This window comes from Rhinopithecus bieti, unplaced genomic scaffold, assembly GCF_001698545.2.
Source record: "Rhinopithecus bieti isolate Rb0 unplaced genomic scaffold, ASM169854v2 scaffold_28055, whole genome shotgun sequence".
Lineage (NCBI taxonomy): Eukaryota > Metazoa > Chordata > Mammalia > Primates > Cercopithecidae > Rhinopithecus > Rhinopithecus bieti.
In genome coordinates, this window is record NW_016812914.1 from 59,714 (window position 1) to 74,705 (window position 14,992).

Genomic DNA, 14,992 nt, shown 5'->3' on the forward strand with positions numbered 1-14,992 from the left:
TGGGGCCAAGGTGGGGGGCGGGGCGGGACACAGGCGGTGGGGACGCGAGGATCCATTTCCAGCTACAGCCATTCCAGTCAGGGACACACACGCTGAAACACCCATACACGTGGACAGAGACCCCGTCGTACCTGGGGACACGGAGACCCTGCCTTGCTCAGGGCCAGCCCCGTGTGGTGACACCAGAAACACAGTTCCTTCCATCCTAACACCCTCCCAAATGACCCGCACACCCTCTGTCACCGACCCACACACTATCTCACCCCCTGTGACAGGCGGTGACAGACACCCTATCACACTCGCTGACCCACACCGAAGCCAGGAACTGAGGTGCACAGGGACACACGGGGCCCTCCAGGATTCCTCCACCCCCTATCCCAGAAAGGAACCCCAGGGACCAGGACCCTCCATTAAGAACATCCCTCTGTGAGGTAGGCATGGTGGCTCATGCCTGAAATCCCAGGGCTTTGGGAGCCTGAGGCAGGAGGATCAATGGAGGCCAGGAGTTCGAGACCAACCTGGGCAACATCTAGAGACCCCTACCTTTACAAAATAAATTTTTTTTTCAAATTAGCCAGGCGTGGTGGTACACGCCTATATTTCCAGCTATTTGGGAGGCTGGGGCAGGATGACCCCAACCCAGGAGGTCAAGGCTGCAGTGAGCTATGATGGTACCACTGCACTCCAGCATGGGTGACAGAGCGAGACCCTGTCCCCCCCAAAAAAACTAAAAAACCAGTCCTCTGAATTCCACCCCTTTCCAAGAAACTGTCTGGGCTTGGCTGCCCGGGAGGCCAGGGAATTCAGAGGCTGGCTCTATTTGCAGGAAACACGGGTATTTACAATGCTTTATTTTTAAATCTTTTTTGTCCCAGACTTGGGCTGCCGCAGGGCGGGCCGGATATCGCCAAGTACTGAGCCTCTCTCTCTTCAAGTGCAGCCTGTGGGCAGGATCTGTGGTCTTCCCAGAGCCCAGATATGGGGAAACTGAGGCTCAGAGAGGAGCAGGAAGGCAACCGCAGGCACCTGACCTTTTTCTTTCTTTTTTCTCTTTCTTTCTTTCCTTCTTTCTTTCTCTCTCTCTCTCTCTTTCTTTCTCTCCCTTCCTTCCTTCCTTCTTTCTTTCTTTCTTTCTCTTTCTTCCTTTCCTTTCCTTTCCTCTCTTTCTTTCTTTTCCTTCCTTCCCTCCCTCCTTTCTCTCTCTCTCTCTCTCTCTCTCTCTCTTTCTTTCTTTCTTTCTTTCTTTCTGTCTTTCTTTCTTTCTTTCTTTCTTTCTTTCAACAGGGTCTCACTTTGTCCCCCAGGCTGGAGTGCAATGGCACCATCATAGCTCACTGCAGCCTCGACCTCCTAGGCTTCAGCGATCCTCCCACCTCAGCCTCCATGTAGCTGGGACTACAGATGTGCACCACTGCACCCAGTTAATTTCTTAATTTTTTAGAGAGATGGAATCTTGCTGTGTTGCCCAGGCTGGTCTCCAACTCCTGGGCTGAAGCGATCCTCCCATCTTGGCCTCCCAAAGCACCAGGATTACAAGCATGGGCCACTGTGTCTAGCTCAGACACCTGACCTCTTTGACTGATTCAAGCCTGCTGGCATCAGGATCAAGGCCGAGGCAGGGGTGGAACCATGCAGGGGTGGCTGAAAACCACGCCCCGAAGCCTGCCTGCCCTTTCTGGTGTTTGCTTGGAAATTAGTTCCACTCGTTTGCTGTCTCCTCAGACATCTCCCCCAGGTAACTCCTGGCAGCTCTTACCCCCACCTCCACCTGCTCTGTGCCCACTTGGTGGTTGTGAAATTCAGGGATCAGAGAGATCAAGCCGCTAACCTAAGGTCACAAGTAAGGAAAAAGCTGCAAAGTGGGGTTGGATGATGTACCGTGCTCCACCCCTGTCCTCCCGGGGGCTGGCCCCCTGCCCTCCCCGGGAGGCCACTGCTCCCAAAGGGAGTGATCTGTTCTCGGGTGGAGACTCCAGGGCAGAGGTTCTGGGAGGCCGGGGGGCCGCTGGCCAAGACTCAGACTTGGCTGCTGGAGAAGTTTCCATCTTAGTGCCAGGAGTTGGGCCAAGTTCCGGGGGTTTGGGCTGCACCTCAAGACCCCCAGGGACCAGTCCTGTGGGGCTGAAGGTGGCTGGATGCCCACTGTGTCCCCTGGCTGGAGCACTGGCCATCCCTGCACACTGAGCACGACCACGGCCCCCATTGTGTTGGTGACTGAGCTTATGCGGCCTCAGTTTCCCCACCTGCCAAATGGCTCCCATGTTTGTTCTGTGCCCAGCACTGGGCACGCAATATTTCATCAGAGCCTTGGAGGTGGACGCTGTCATTCTCCCATGGAGAGGGAAAGGGACTTACCCAAGACAGCGGGGCAGCTCAGGGCTCCCCCAAAACGATGCTTTGGGGCTACTAATTCAACAAAGTCACTCTCGCCCCAGGCCAGACCATGCTGAGCACACACAAAGGCCTCAGCTCAGGCAGGACACAGAGCTGGAGACACACTCCTGGGCGGAGGTCAGGCTGGCCCAGAGCAAGGTCCCCAGCAGCTGGAGGAGGAGCCCACCAGGTGGGGATGGGACCCTGAAGGCCTGTGGGCGGCAGGAAGGGGCCGGCCTGTTTCAGGCAAGGATGGTAAAAACAGGGCCAGCAGCTGTCCCCACAGGGCCGTTTACAGCCACAGGTCAAGGGTCCGGTCCCTGGGGGCCTTAGGTCAGCAAGGTGGGAAAACCATCAGGCCAACCAAGGAGGCCAAGGCAGGGGAATGGGGACTGGGGAGCAAGCAAGGAGCTGGGCTGGGGTTGGGCGGTCTTGTGTGGTACACAGCAGCGGCTGAGCGGCTCTTCTCGAGAACTCACAGTGGCACCAACATTCATGCACAACCACACACAAACATACACACACACACACACACACACACACACACAGAGTCCTACACAGGCCACAGCCACCAAGGTATGTACACAATCCCTCATGCACCCTCATAACACAACAGACACACAACCATGCAGACACACAATGGCACACACAGGCCTCCCCCAAGTCACGCATCCACGGCAGTCTGGCTCCCACACGCACACACACTCAGGGACACGCGCTCGCACCCGGCTCCCCCGCTCTCTACCACCTCCCACCCACCCACCCGCCTTGCCATCTCGCGTCCTTGGCCCGGGCTGCCCTAATCCTAGGCTCCTGTCCTGAAGCCAGGAGATAAGGAGCAGCTGCAGCCACAGATAAAGGAGTCGCAGCCACAAATCCGGGGCGGCCGCGGCAGCGTCGGGCACTGAGCCCGGGGCCGCACCTGCCCTGCCGCTGCCACCCCATCCGGCCTGGGCGAGAGGGCTGCAGAAAGGGCAAGAGGGGAACACAGAGTGGGGGAGAGACTGAGGAGCATGGAGGGAGGGGGAGCTAGAGAGAGGGAGAGATGCAGAGAAAAATTGGAGAGACATTCGAGAAGGTCACAGAGAGGAGGAAATACAGAAAGAACAAGAAATGTTTTCTGAGTTAGAAACAGGAAGAATAGGTTGGGCACACTGGCTCTTGTCTGTAATCCCAGCACTTTGGGAGGCTGAGGTGGGAGGATTGCTTGAACCCAAGAGTTTGAGACCAACCAGGACAGCATGATGAGACCCTATCTCTACAAAAAATACAGAAATTAGCCAGGCTTGGTGGTGGGCGCCTGCGGTCCCAGCGACTCAGGAGGCTGAGGCAGGAGGATTACTTGAGCCCAGGAAGTTGAGACTGCACTGAGCTGAGATCATGCCACTGCACTCCAGCCTGGATGGAAGAACAAGATCCTGTCTCTAAAAAGAAAGAGAGAAACAGTGGCCAGGCACGGTGGCTCACGCCTGTAATCCTAGCACTTTAGGAGGCCGAGGTGGGTGGATCACTTGAGGTCAGGAGTTTGAGACCAGTCTGGCCAATATGGTGAAATCTCATCTCTACTAAAACTATAAAAAATTAGCTGGGCGTGGTGGCGGGCACCTGTAAGCTCGGCTCCTTAGAAGGCTGAGGCAGGAGAATCGCTTAAACTCGGGAGGAGGAGGTTGCAGTGAGCCGAGATCGCACCACTGCACTCCACCCTGGGTGACAGAGCGAGACTCCGTCTCGAAAAATAGTAAAAGGAAGGAAGGAAGAAAGGGAGGGAGGAAGGAAGGGAGGGAGGGAGGGAGGGAGGGATAAGGGGGAGAGAGAGAGAAAAGAGAGAAAGAAAGAACCAGCTGGCGACTGAACAAAAAACCACCAGTTGAGTCCGCAGGTCCTGCTCCACTGCTACCTGGGTGCCTCAGTCTCCCTACCTGCTCAGGGGCCCCAGGACCACTGACCTCCATCCTGCTTCCTCCAGGTTAGTCAAGGACGGTCCAGGCCTGGTCCGGGATTGGGGTGCATATTCCTCAATGTCCCCACACACTGTACAGTGACACCAATAGCTTGAGCCAGGGCCCTTGGGAAGCCCCCAGCTCCCTCCCCCAGCCTCAGTGAAGGTGGGATTCTCTAGAGCAGGATCTGTCGCCTTGTGCCTCAGTTTCCCCAGTCATGGTAAGACGCATTCACTCTGCAAGTGTCCACGGAACACCGCCTGTGTACCAGACCCTGTGCTGGGCGCTGGAGACACAAAGTGACTAAGCTAAGCCCGTTTCCCACACTCTCTGGGCTCATCATCCAGTGGGAAAGACGGGCACGTGGCCAGGCATCCCCAGTCCTGCTGGGGCCCTGATGGGGGGCCATTCAGAAAGCTGCAGAGCCCAAGCCAGGTGTGGTGGCTCAGGCCTGTAATCCCAGCACTTTGGGAGCCCGAGGTGGGCGGATCACTTGAGGCCAGGAGTTTGAGACCAGCCTGGCCAACATGGCGAAACCCCGTCTCTACTAAAAATACAAAAATTAGCTGGGTGTTGTGGCGCATGCCCGTAATCCCAGCTACTAGGGAAGCCGAGGCAGGAGAATCACTTGAACCCAGTAGGCAGAGGTTGCAGTGAGCTGAGACTGCACCACCGCATTCCAGCCTGGGCAACAGAGTGAGACTGTCTAAAAAAAAAAAAAGAAAGAAAGCCGCAGAGCCCAAAGTGGGTACTGAACCCACTCTGAGCAGGCAACAGTCAGGGAGGTGTTTTTTTTTTGAGACAGAGTCTAGCTCTGTCATTCAGACTGGAGTGCGGTGGCCCGATCTCAGCTCACTGTAGCCTCCACCTCCCGGGTTCAAGCGATCCTCATGCCTCAGCCTCCCAAGCAGCTGGGATTGCAGGGGTGTGCCACCATGCTCGGCTAATTTTTGTCGTGTGTGTGTGTGTGTGTGTGTGTGTGTGTGTGTGTGTGTGTGTTTGAGACGGAGTCTTGCTCTGTTGCCCAGGCTGGAGGGCAGTGGCATGATCTTGGCTCACCACAACCTCTGCCTCCCAGGTTCTAGCAATTCTCCTGCCTCAGCCTCCCAAGTAGCTAGGACTACAGGTGCGCACCAACATGCCTGGCTAATTTTTGTATTTTTAGTAGAGACAGGGTTTCACTATGTTGGCCAGGCTGGTCTCGAACTCCTGATCTCGTGATCTGCCCGCCTTGGCCTCCCAAAGTGCTGGGATTACAGGTTGAGCCACCACACCCAGCCTCCAACTCTTTTTTTTTTTTTTTTTTCTTTTTTGAGAGGAAGTCTTGCTCTGTCACCCAGGCTGGAGTGCAATGGCATGATCTCGGCTCATTGCAACCTCCACCTCCCTGGTTGAAGGGATTCTCCCCTCTCAGCCTCTTGAGTAGCTGGGACTACAGGTGCGCACCACCACGCCCAGCTAATTTTTGTATTTTTAGTAGAGACAGAGTTTTCCCATGTTGGCCAGGCTGGTCTCGAACTCCTGACCTCATGATCCGCTCACCTCGACCTCCCAAAGTGCTGGGATGACAGGCATGAACCACCGTGCCTGGCTCCAGCCTCCAACTCTTTCTGCTTGATTGCATGAGGCCAGAAGTTCAAGACCACCCCGGGCAACACAGCAAGATCCCATCTATAGGAAAAATAGAAAATTTAGCCAGGCAAGGTGGCATGAGCCTGTAGTCCAAGTTACTTGGGAGGCTAAGACAGGAAGATCACTTAACCCTATGAGTTCGAGGCTGCAGTGAGCTATGATCCTGCCACCGCACTCCAGCCAGGGCCCTGTCTCTGAAAAAAAAAAAAAAAGAAGAAGAAGAAAAAGAAGGCTTAGAATGGGGCCTAGTACACAGAAAGTGTTCAATAATTGTTCAGCTACTGGTAAACAATATTATACCACTATAATAATATAATAATGGCCAGGCGCAGTGGTTCACACCTGTAATCCCAGCACTTTGGGAGGCTGAAGCAGGCAGGTCACGAGGTCAGGAGTTCGAGACAAACCTGGCCAGCATGGTGAAACCCTGTCTTTACTAAAAATACAAAAAATTAGCCAAGCATAGTGGCACGTGCCTGTAATCTCAGCTACTCGTGAGGCTGAGGCAGGAGAATTGCTTGAACCCAGCAGGCAGAGGTTGCAGTGAGCCGAGATCGGGCCACTGCACACCAGCCTAGGTGACAGAGTGAGACGCTGTCTCAAAAATAATAATAACAATATAATAATAATAACAAATGATAATATATAATAGTAAACAGTTGATGTTATTTTATTCATATTAATATCATACTTGGCAATGGCCAATCCACAGTCCTCCTACAGGAAGCCTTCTGGGATTGCCTTACACTGAGGAGGTGGAGTTATTACAGGGCACAGCCAGGTAGGCCTGGGAGATCTCTTCTTCAAGGCTGAGGCCTAGAGAGAGGAGGCCATATTCCTGAGGTTGCCTTTTGTGGGCCTCAGTTTCCACCATGTGACAATTGTCTCCTCAAAACTGTCTGGGGTAGTGGTGACATGATGAGAAAGAAAAGTGGGAGAACCTCAGAGGGGAATGGATGGGCACCCCTGGAGGGAGGAGTACCCATCCCTGGATGGTGGACAAGCCCAGATGGACAAGAAGTCTCACCCCAGCCAGGCGCGGTGACTCACACCTGTAATCCCAGCACTTTGGGAGGTCAAGGCAGGCGGATTGCCTGAGGTCAGGAGTTCAAGACCCGCCTGGCCAACATGGTGAAACCCTGTCTCTACTAAAATTACAAAAATTAGCTGCGCATGGTGGTGGGTGCCTGTAATCCTAGCTACTCGGGAGGCTGAGGCAGGAGAATGGCTTGAACCCAGGAGGCAGAGGTTGCAATGAGTTGAGATTGCGCAATTGCACTCCAGCCTGGCCGACAAGAGCGAGACTTAATCTAAAAAAAAAAAGTCTCACCTTGACTACTTTGGTTTCTTCTGGTTTTATTGATTTATTTTAATTTTATTATATATATATATAATTTTTTTTTATTTTTTAATTTGAGACAGGATCTCACTTTGTTGTCCAAGCTGGAGTGCAGTGGCACGATCTCAGCTCACTGCAACCTCTGCCTTTGGGGTTCAAGTGATTCTCATGCCTCAGCCACTCCAGTAGCTGGGATTACAGGCACCCGCCACCACACCTGGCTAATTTTTGTGTAGTTTTAGTAGAGACAGGGTTTCAACATGTTGCCCAGGCTGGTCTTGAACTCCTGACCTCAAATGACTCAACTGCCTCGGTTTCCCAAAGTACTGGGACTACATGAGCCACCACACCTAGCCATTTAATTATTTTTAGAGATGGAGTCTCACTCTGTTGACCAGGCTGGAGTGCAGTGGCACAATCATAGCTCACTGCAGCATCGACCTCCCAGGCTCAAGCAATCCTCCTGCCTCAGCCTCCCGAGTAGATGTATCCACAGATGCATGCCACTATGCCCAGCTAGTTTTTCAATTTTTTTGCAGAGAAGGGGTCTCCTCTTTAAGTGGCCAAGGCTGCTGGTCCGGAACTCCTGGCCTCAAGCGATCCTCCTGTCTCCAAAGGGTTAGGATTATAGCATTAAGCCAAGGTGCCCGGCCTTTTCCAGTTTTAGATTCCCGGGTTCCACCGTTGTGTTCCCAGATTGTCCTACAGAGGGCAGCCGAGGCCAGAGATGGAAGACAAAATGCCCGCTCTCCCCTCCACTTTCTCCCAGGTCTTAGAAAAGCATGTTCCAAGCCAGTTGTGGCCTCAGGGCAAATCCCTTCCCTCTTTGGGCCTCAGTTTCCCCATCTTTTTTTTTTTTTTTTGAGACAGAGTCTCTCTCTGTCACCAGGCTGGAGTGTAGTCACGCGATCTTGGCTCACTGCAAGTTCCATCTCCCGTGTTCAAGTGATTCTCCTGCCTCAGCCTCGCAAGTAGCTGGGATTACAGGCGTGTGCCACCAAGCCCGGCTAATTTTTGTATTTTTAGTAGAGATGGGGTTTCACCATATTGGCCAGGATGGTCTTGATCTCTTGACCTCGTGATCCGCTGGCCTCACCTTCCCAAAGTGCTGGGATTACAGGCGTGAGCCACCGCACCCGGCCTAAGGGAGATACTTTTATCTGCCCCATTTTATTGATGAGGTGACTGGGGTATGAGAGAGGCTAAATGAGATGCCTAATGGTTCCAGCTGGTAAGTGGAGGGGCAGGGATTCTGGTTGAGTCCAGAGCCCTGAATTTCCTGTGCACACCAAACCTTCTCCAGGAATAGGGAGTTTAGGGGGCACAACAGGGCTTGGGGGGGACTCTGGCAAATGCTGAGTAGATCCAGCTTTCCTTGGCACACAGCCTTCTGTGGCTCTCATTTCACTCACATATGATGAAAGCCCAAGTCCTTCTCGAAGCTCACTGAGTCCTGCAAAACCCCACCTTTTCACCTCCCTTCCCTGGCTTCCTCCTTCTCTCCCCCTTGGACTGTCTGCTCCAACCACATGGGCCTCCTCAATGTTCCTCCAACATGCCAGGACTTTTCCTCCTGCCTCAGAGCCTTTGCACTGGCTGTTCCCTCCACCTGGGACACTTTCCCTCTGATATCCCTACAACTCTCTCCCGCAGCTCTTCCAAATACTCTCAAACATTACCTTCCCCAGAAAGCCTTCTGTGGCCAGCCTATTAACAACTGCAACTGCAGCAGTGACCTGTAATTGCACCACTGTACTCCAGCCTGGGCAACAGAGCAAGATTCTATCTCAAAAAATAAATAAATCTATTTTTTAAATAAGTAAATAAATAAATTTAAATAAATAAACTCTGTCTCTCAAAAACAATTAAAATTTAGCTGGGCAGGGTGACTCAGGCCTGTAATCCCTGCATTTTGGGAGGCCAAGGCAGGCGCATCACTTGAGGCCAGGAGTTTAAGACCAACCTGCCCAACATGATGAAACCCCATCTGTACTAAAAATACAAAACTTAGCCAGGCATGGTAGTGGGTGTCTGTAAACCCAGCTACCTGGGAGGCTGAGGCAGGAGAATCGCTTGAACCGGAAAGATGGAGGTTGCAAAGAGTGGAGATCGCGCCACTGCACTCCAGCCTGGGCAACAGAGCCAGACTTCCTCTTACAAAAAAAAAAAAAAAAAGAAAGGCCGGGCGCGGTGGCTCACGCCTGTAATCCCAGCACTTTGGGAGGCTGAGGTGGCGGATCACGAGGTCAGGAGTTCAAGACCATCCTGGCTAACACAGTGAAACCCCGTCTCTACTAAAAATACAAAAAAATTAGCCGGTCGCGGTGGCGGTGCCTGTAGTCCCAGCTACTTGGGAGGCTGAGGCAGGAGAATGGCGTGAACCCGGGAGACAGAGCTTGCAGTGAGCCAAGATCGCGCCACTGCACTCCAGCCTGGGCGACGGAGCAAGACTGCGTCTCAAAAAAAAAAAAAAAAAAATCCAACAGCCAAGGGTAGCATTCCAAATCCACCTTACTGCTTTATTACCTCCTCTCTTACGGTTTAATTTACTTATGTACAGTTGATTCTCGAACAACGCGGGTTTGAACTGCATCCAACCACTTATAAGTGGCCTTTAAAAAATAAAATACAGTTGGCCATCCGTATCCGTGAGTTCTTCAACCCCTACCAAATGCGGAGGCGGGATGGGAAACCTGAGGATACTAAGGGCGGATTTTTCCTACACAGGGATTCCGCTGGGCGACTGGGGAACTTGAGTATACGCAAATTTTGGTATACGCGGTCTTGGAACCAATCCCCCAAATTCCGAGGAGTGTTGTATTTTTTGTCTGTGTTTCCAACTCCCAAGTGAGCTCTTAAAAGCAATGATTTCTCCGTTTTGTTTACTACCACACCCCCAGCATCTAGCACAGCATCTGGCATACAGACGCTCAACTAATTATTTGTTGAAACTAATGTCCTGCATAAAAGTAGTGTAATATACTTTTTTTTTTTTTTGAGATGGAGTCTTGCTTTGTCGCCCAGGCTGGAGTGAAGTGGCCCGATCTTGGCTCACCGTAACCTCCGCCTCCCGTGTTCAAGCAATTCTCCTGCCTCAGCCTCCTGAGTAGCTGGGATTACAGGCGCCCGCCACCACGCCTGGCTAATTTTGTATTTTAGTAGAGATGGGGTTTTGCCATGTTGGCCAGGCTGGTCTCGAACTCCTGACCTCAGGTGATCTGCCTGCCTCCGCCTCCCAAAGTGCTGGGATTACAGGCGTGAGCCACCGCACCTGGCCTTATTTATTTATTTATCTGGAGGCAGAGTCTCGCTCTGTCACTCAAGCTGGAGTGCAATGGTGTGATTTCAGCTCACTGCAACCTCCACCTCCCTGGTTCAAGTGATTTTCCTGCCTCAGCCTCCCAAGTAGCTGGGATTACAGGCATGTGCCACCATGCCAGCTAATTTTTTATATTTTTAGTAGAGATGGGGTTTCGCCACATTGGCTAGGCTGGTCTCAAACTCCTGACCTCAGGTGATTTGCCCGCCTCGGCTTCCCAAAGTGCTGGGATTACAGGTGTGAGCCACCGCGCCCGACCCCTAATTTACATTTTTAAAAACCCTAGTAGGGGCTGGGAACCATGGCTCACGCCTGTAATCCCAACGCTTGGGAGGCCAAAGTAGGAGAATCGCTTGAGCCCAAGAGTTCGAGTTCAGCCTGGGCAACCTGGCGAAACGTCGTCTCTACAGAAAATTTAAAAATTAGCCAGGCCTATTGGTGCATGTCTGTAGACGCAGCTACTCGGGAGGCTGAAGTGGGAGGATCGCTTGAGCCCAGGACGAGGCTGCAGTGAGTCGTGATCGTACCACTGCACTCCAGCCTGGGCGACAGAACGAGACCGTTTCAAACAGAATAAAGACAAAACCCCCAAATCACCCTAACAAGCAGGACTCATGACTCCTGAAGCTGATTGCAGTTCAGTTTGCCAGCGGCCACGCTCTAGTTTATATAGGATCTGAGGCTCCACCCATGTACAGGCACCGCCCTCCCGTTGCGTCACGAGCGCGCAATGGCGTCATTGGAACGACATGAGCATGCGCACTTCCCCAGCACAAGCAGGGAACACACGCGTGACCCGGAAGGCCTTCCCGCCACACTCCAGAACGGGCGTGAGGGGCGCCGATGGCGGAGGGAACGGCGGAGGCCCCTCTAGAGAACGGTGGTGGCGGCGACTCAGGAGCCGGAGCGTTGGAACGGGGAGTGGCGCCCATTAAGCCTCAGTGAGTCGCCGGGGCAGGAGGGAAGTTCAAGGGCCCTTTCCGGCACCCATAGCGTGGCCCGAGCTGTGCATGCCGGGAAATTAGGCAGCGGCTAAGGGCGAGAAGCCATCGGTTCTTCATTCCGGACCGTTCTTCCGCCTGCAGCGTGGTCAGCGGAGGTATCTGAGATCATGCACGTTGGGGACCGTCACATGCGCGAAGGACACCACGTGCATGCTAGGGCAGGTGGGATTTGAGGCCAGGCCCGCGGTGCATACTGGGGATTGTAGTCCCTGCATATGGACATACGGCGCATGTGCTCCGCTAGCGGCGGGTACTGGCGGATCCTGGGTTTGAAGTGAGTGCCGTGTTGCGTGCTGGGGCTTGCGGTGTTTGAAGGGCCGAAAGGCGTGCAGGGAAATGTGGCGGCTTAGACTCCGCCTCAAAGCATGCTGGGAATTGTAGTTTTTCTTAGCCTAACATGCGCAGGGACGTTCTTGACTGTATCTGGTAATAGTTTCGCGCAACACTTTGGACGGTGAGGACCCAGGGACGAAATAGATCTTTTTTGAGGCCCTGAGGGGCTCCCAGGCTGGGAGCTGGCTGGTTCTTAAGTAGTGAGCTCCCCATCAGCAGAAGGATTTAAGCACGGGCAAGTGTTTCTAGCCTCCTTTCCCTAGTGTTTATTGACTCTATGTTTAGAGGGGTTTCCTTTCCCTTTCTGTCGGCAGATACCTCACCACCAAGGAGCAGTTTCACCAATTCCTGGAAGCCAAAGGGCAGGAGAAGCCTTGCCGGGAAACCGAGGTAGGAGACTCAGCTGGCAATGACCTGGCTGAGCCTGAGGCTAAGCGGATCCGATTGGAGGATGGACAGACGGAGGACGGGCAGACGGAGGAGGCAGCAGAGCCCAGGGAGCAGCCGCAGACTCAGAAGAGGGCCCGGGGACAAAACAAGGGCCGGCCTCATGTGAAGCCCACACACTACGACAAGAACAGGCTGTGCCCCTCCCTGATCCAGGCGAGTGCGGCCCCGTGAGCATTCCTGCCGAGGCAGGCAGGAGCAGGGTGTGTTTCCTGGCGGTGGGTAATTGTTAGAAAGCTCCTGGGCCTTCAGCAGTGAGCAGTGAGCTTGCTCTGATGCCATTCCGTCTTCATCCTCCTCGGGATATATTGTAGGGCTTGTCACGGTTCTTATCCTACCAATGGAGACGCAGAGGCACAGTGAGGTGCCTGACTTGCTCAGGCACACAGAGCCAGGAGGGGTGACCTAGAGTTTGAACCCCTGACTGCTGGACTGCCCCGGGGTCTCCCTGTCCTCCCTCACTCCTTCCGTTTCCCCGCAGGAGTCGGCTGCTAAGTGTTTCTTCGGCGATCGCTGCCGCTTCCTGCACGACGTGGGGCGCTACCTGGAGACCAAGCCGGCCGACCTGGGCCCCCGCTGTGTGCTCTTCGAGACCTTCGGCCGGTGCCCCTACGGCGTGACCTGCCGCTTCGCTGGGGCCCATCTGGGGCCCGAGGGACAGAACCTGGTGCAGGAGGAGTTAGCGGCCCGCGGGGCCCAGCCCCCGCCCGTCCGCAACGGCCTGGACAAAGCCCTGCAGCAGCAGCTGCGGAAGCGCGAGGTCCGCTTTGAGCGAGCTGAGCTGGCCCTGCGCCGGTTCAGCCAGGGCCAGCCGCCGGGCCCCACACCTGCTGCTGCTGTACCCGAGGGCACGGTAGCCAAGGGTGCTCCCAGGCAGGACAACTGTGGCGCCCAGCAGGTCCCCACGGGGCTGGGCACTAGCACCCCTCCTAGCAGCCCCGTGCGGACCTGCGGGCCCCTGACGGATGAAGACGTGGTCAGGCTGCGGCCCTGTGAGAAGAAGCGGGTACGTGTTGAGGACAATGTCAGTAGCAGACCTGTCCATCTGGTGTGCATCTATTAGGCACCAGCTGTGTCCACGTTCCTGTTCTAGCTCCCTGGGAGTCAGAGGCTGTGCCTTGAAGGAGCTCCCAGCTGAGTCTCCCTCTCTGTGCTCTGTTCTGGGCCTAGCCTTCAGGAGGTCCCACTCTGGTGGTGACAGAAAGAGCTGGACAGGGCCTTTCTGTCCAGATTACAAGCGGTGGCTCACACTTGTAATCCCAACACTTTGGGAGGCTGAGGCAGGCAGATTATTTGAGGTCGGGAGTTCAAGACCAGCCTAGCCATCATGGTGAAACCCCCGTCTCTACTAAAAATACAAAAATTAGCCAGGCATAGTGGCGGGTGCCTGTGTAATTCAAGCTACTCAGGAGGCTGAGGCAGGAGAATCGCTTGAACCCAGGAGGCGGATGTTGCAGTGAGCCAAGATTGTGCCACTGCACTCCAGCCTGGGCAACAGAGCAAGACTGTATCTGGAAAGAGAAAAAAAAAAAAAAGCTGGGCACACTCTGAGTCCCACAGGGTCAGGGTTGGGTAGCGGGGGACAATATGGAAGGCTTCCTGGAAGAGGGGGGCATTGCAACTGGGTTTGGATGGTTAAGTAGAAGCTTTGCAGTGGAGGAGACGATGAGGAAAACATTCCTGAGGAAGGAATTGATTGGCACATGCAGAGGCCCAGGAAAGCAGTCAGGCCATTGGGGCCAGGGCCAAGTGTGTCCTAGACTGTGGGGAGAAGGGAGGTCCCGGGCCTCAGCAGCTGGGGTGGAGGCCCAGGCTTCACTTGTATTTTTTTTCCCTCCAGCTGGACATCCGTGGCAAACTTTACCTGGCCCCCCTCACCACGGTAGGACCTGGGTCAGGTGGCTGCTGGGGTGGCAGGTGACCGTGTGGCCATTCCAGCAGGGCTTAGTGTCTCCCCACCTGCTGGATTGGGGGGCTGGGGCGCATATTCAGGATCCGGCTGTGTGTGTGTGTATGCGTGTGTTTGTGTATGTGTGTCTGTGCATGGTGTGTGTGCGCGTGTATGTGTGTGTGTGTATGCGTGTATCTGTGCGTGTGGTGTGTGTAGGTGTGTGCGTGCGTGCACGCACGAGCGTGTGTGTCTCCTGCTCCCCCCTCAGTGTGGGAACCTGCCCTTCCGGCGGATCTGCAAGCGCTTCGGGGCGGACGTGACATGCGGAGAGATGGCCGTCTGCACCAACCTGCTGCAGGGCCAGATGTCCGAGTGGGCCCTGCTCAAACGCCACCAGTGCGAAGACATCTTTGGTGTCCAGGTCAGTGCCCGCCCCGAGGGAGGGAGCGCGGAGGGGCCCTCGGCTGCGCTGTCTCAGAGCCAGGTTCCAGGTCTGCCCTGGTTGCCTCCTCGAACCCCTGGCCTCAGCTGTGGAGTGGGGGTGTTGCCCTGATCCACCTCTGGGGACCAATGGCCGTGGCCGGGGACCGGTGCCTTGCAGACAGACCTTGGCTCCTTCCAGGGAGGGCCTGAGAGAGGAGACTGCTGGCTCAGGGCCCCCCAGTGGGGAGGGAACAGCCAAGTGGGGACAGTTGAGACTCCCCCCTCACCCCC

General features: G+C 54.6%; 1 protein-coding gene across 1 annotated transcript in view; it reads left to right on the top strand.

Moving 5' to 3' along the window:
• The first annotated feature begins 11,339 nt into the window (after nucleotides 1-11,339).
• DUS3L (dihydrouridine synthase 3 like) overlaps nucleotides 11,340-14,992 on the top strand; it is a 7,129-nt gene continuing 3,476 nt past the window's right edge. The window contains exons 1-5 of the mRNA XM_017847141.1: nucleotides 11,340-11,544; nucleotides 12,255-12,543; nucleotides 12,869-13,393; nucleotides 14,228-14,269; nucleotides 14,547-14,825. Of these exons, the coding sequence (XP_017702630.1) occupies nucleotides 11,447-11,544; nucleotides 12,255-12,543; nucleotides 12,869-13,393; nucleotides 14,228-14,269; nucleotides 14,547-14,825 (1,233 nt within the window). The 5' untranslated portion in view covers nucleotides 11,340-11,446. The remainder of the gene's footprint in view (nucleotides 11,545-12,254; nucleotides 12,544-12,868; nucleotides 13,394-14,227; nucleotides 14,270-14,546; nucleotides 14,826-14,992) is intronic.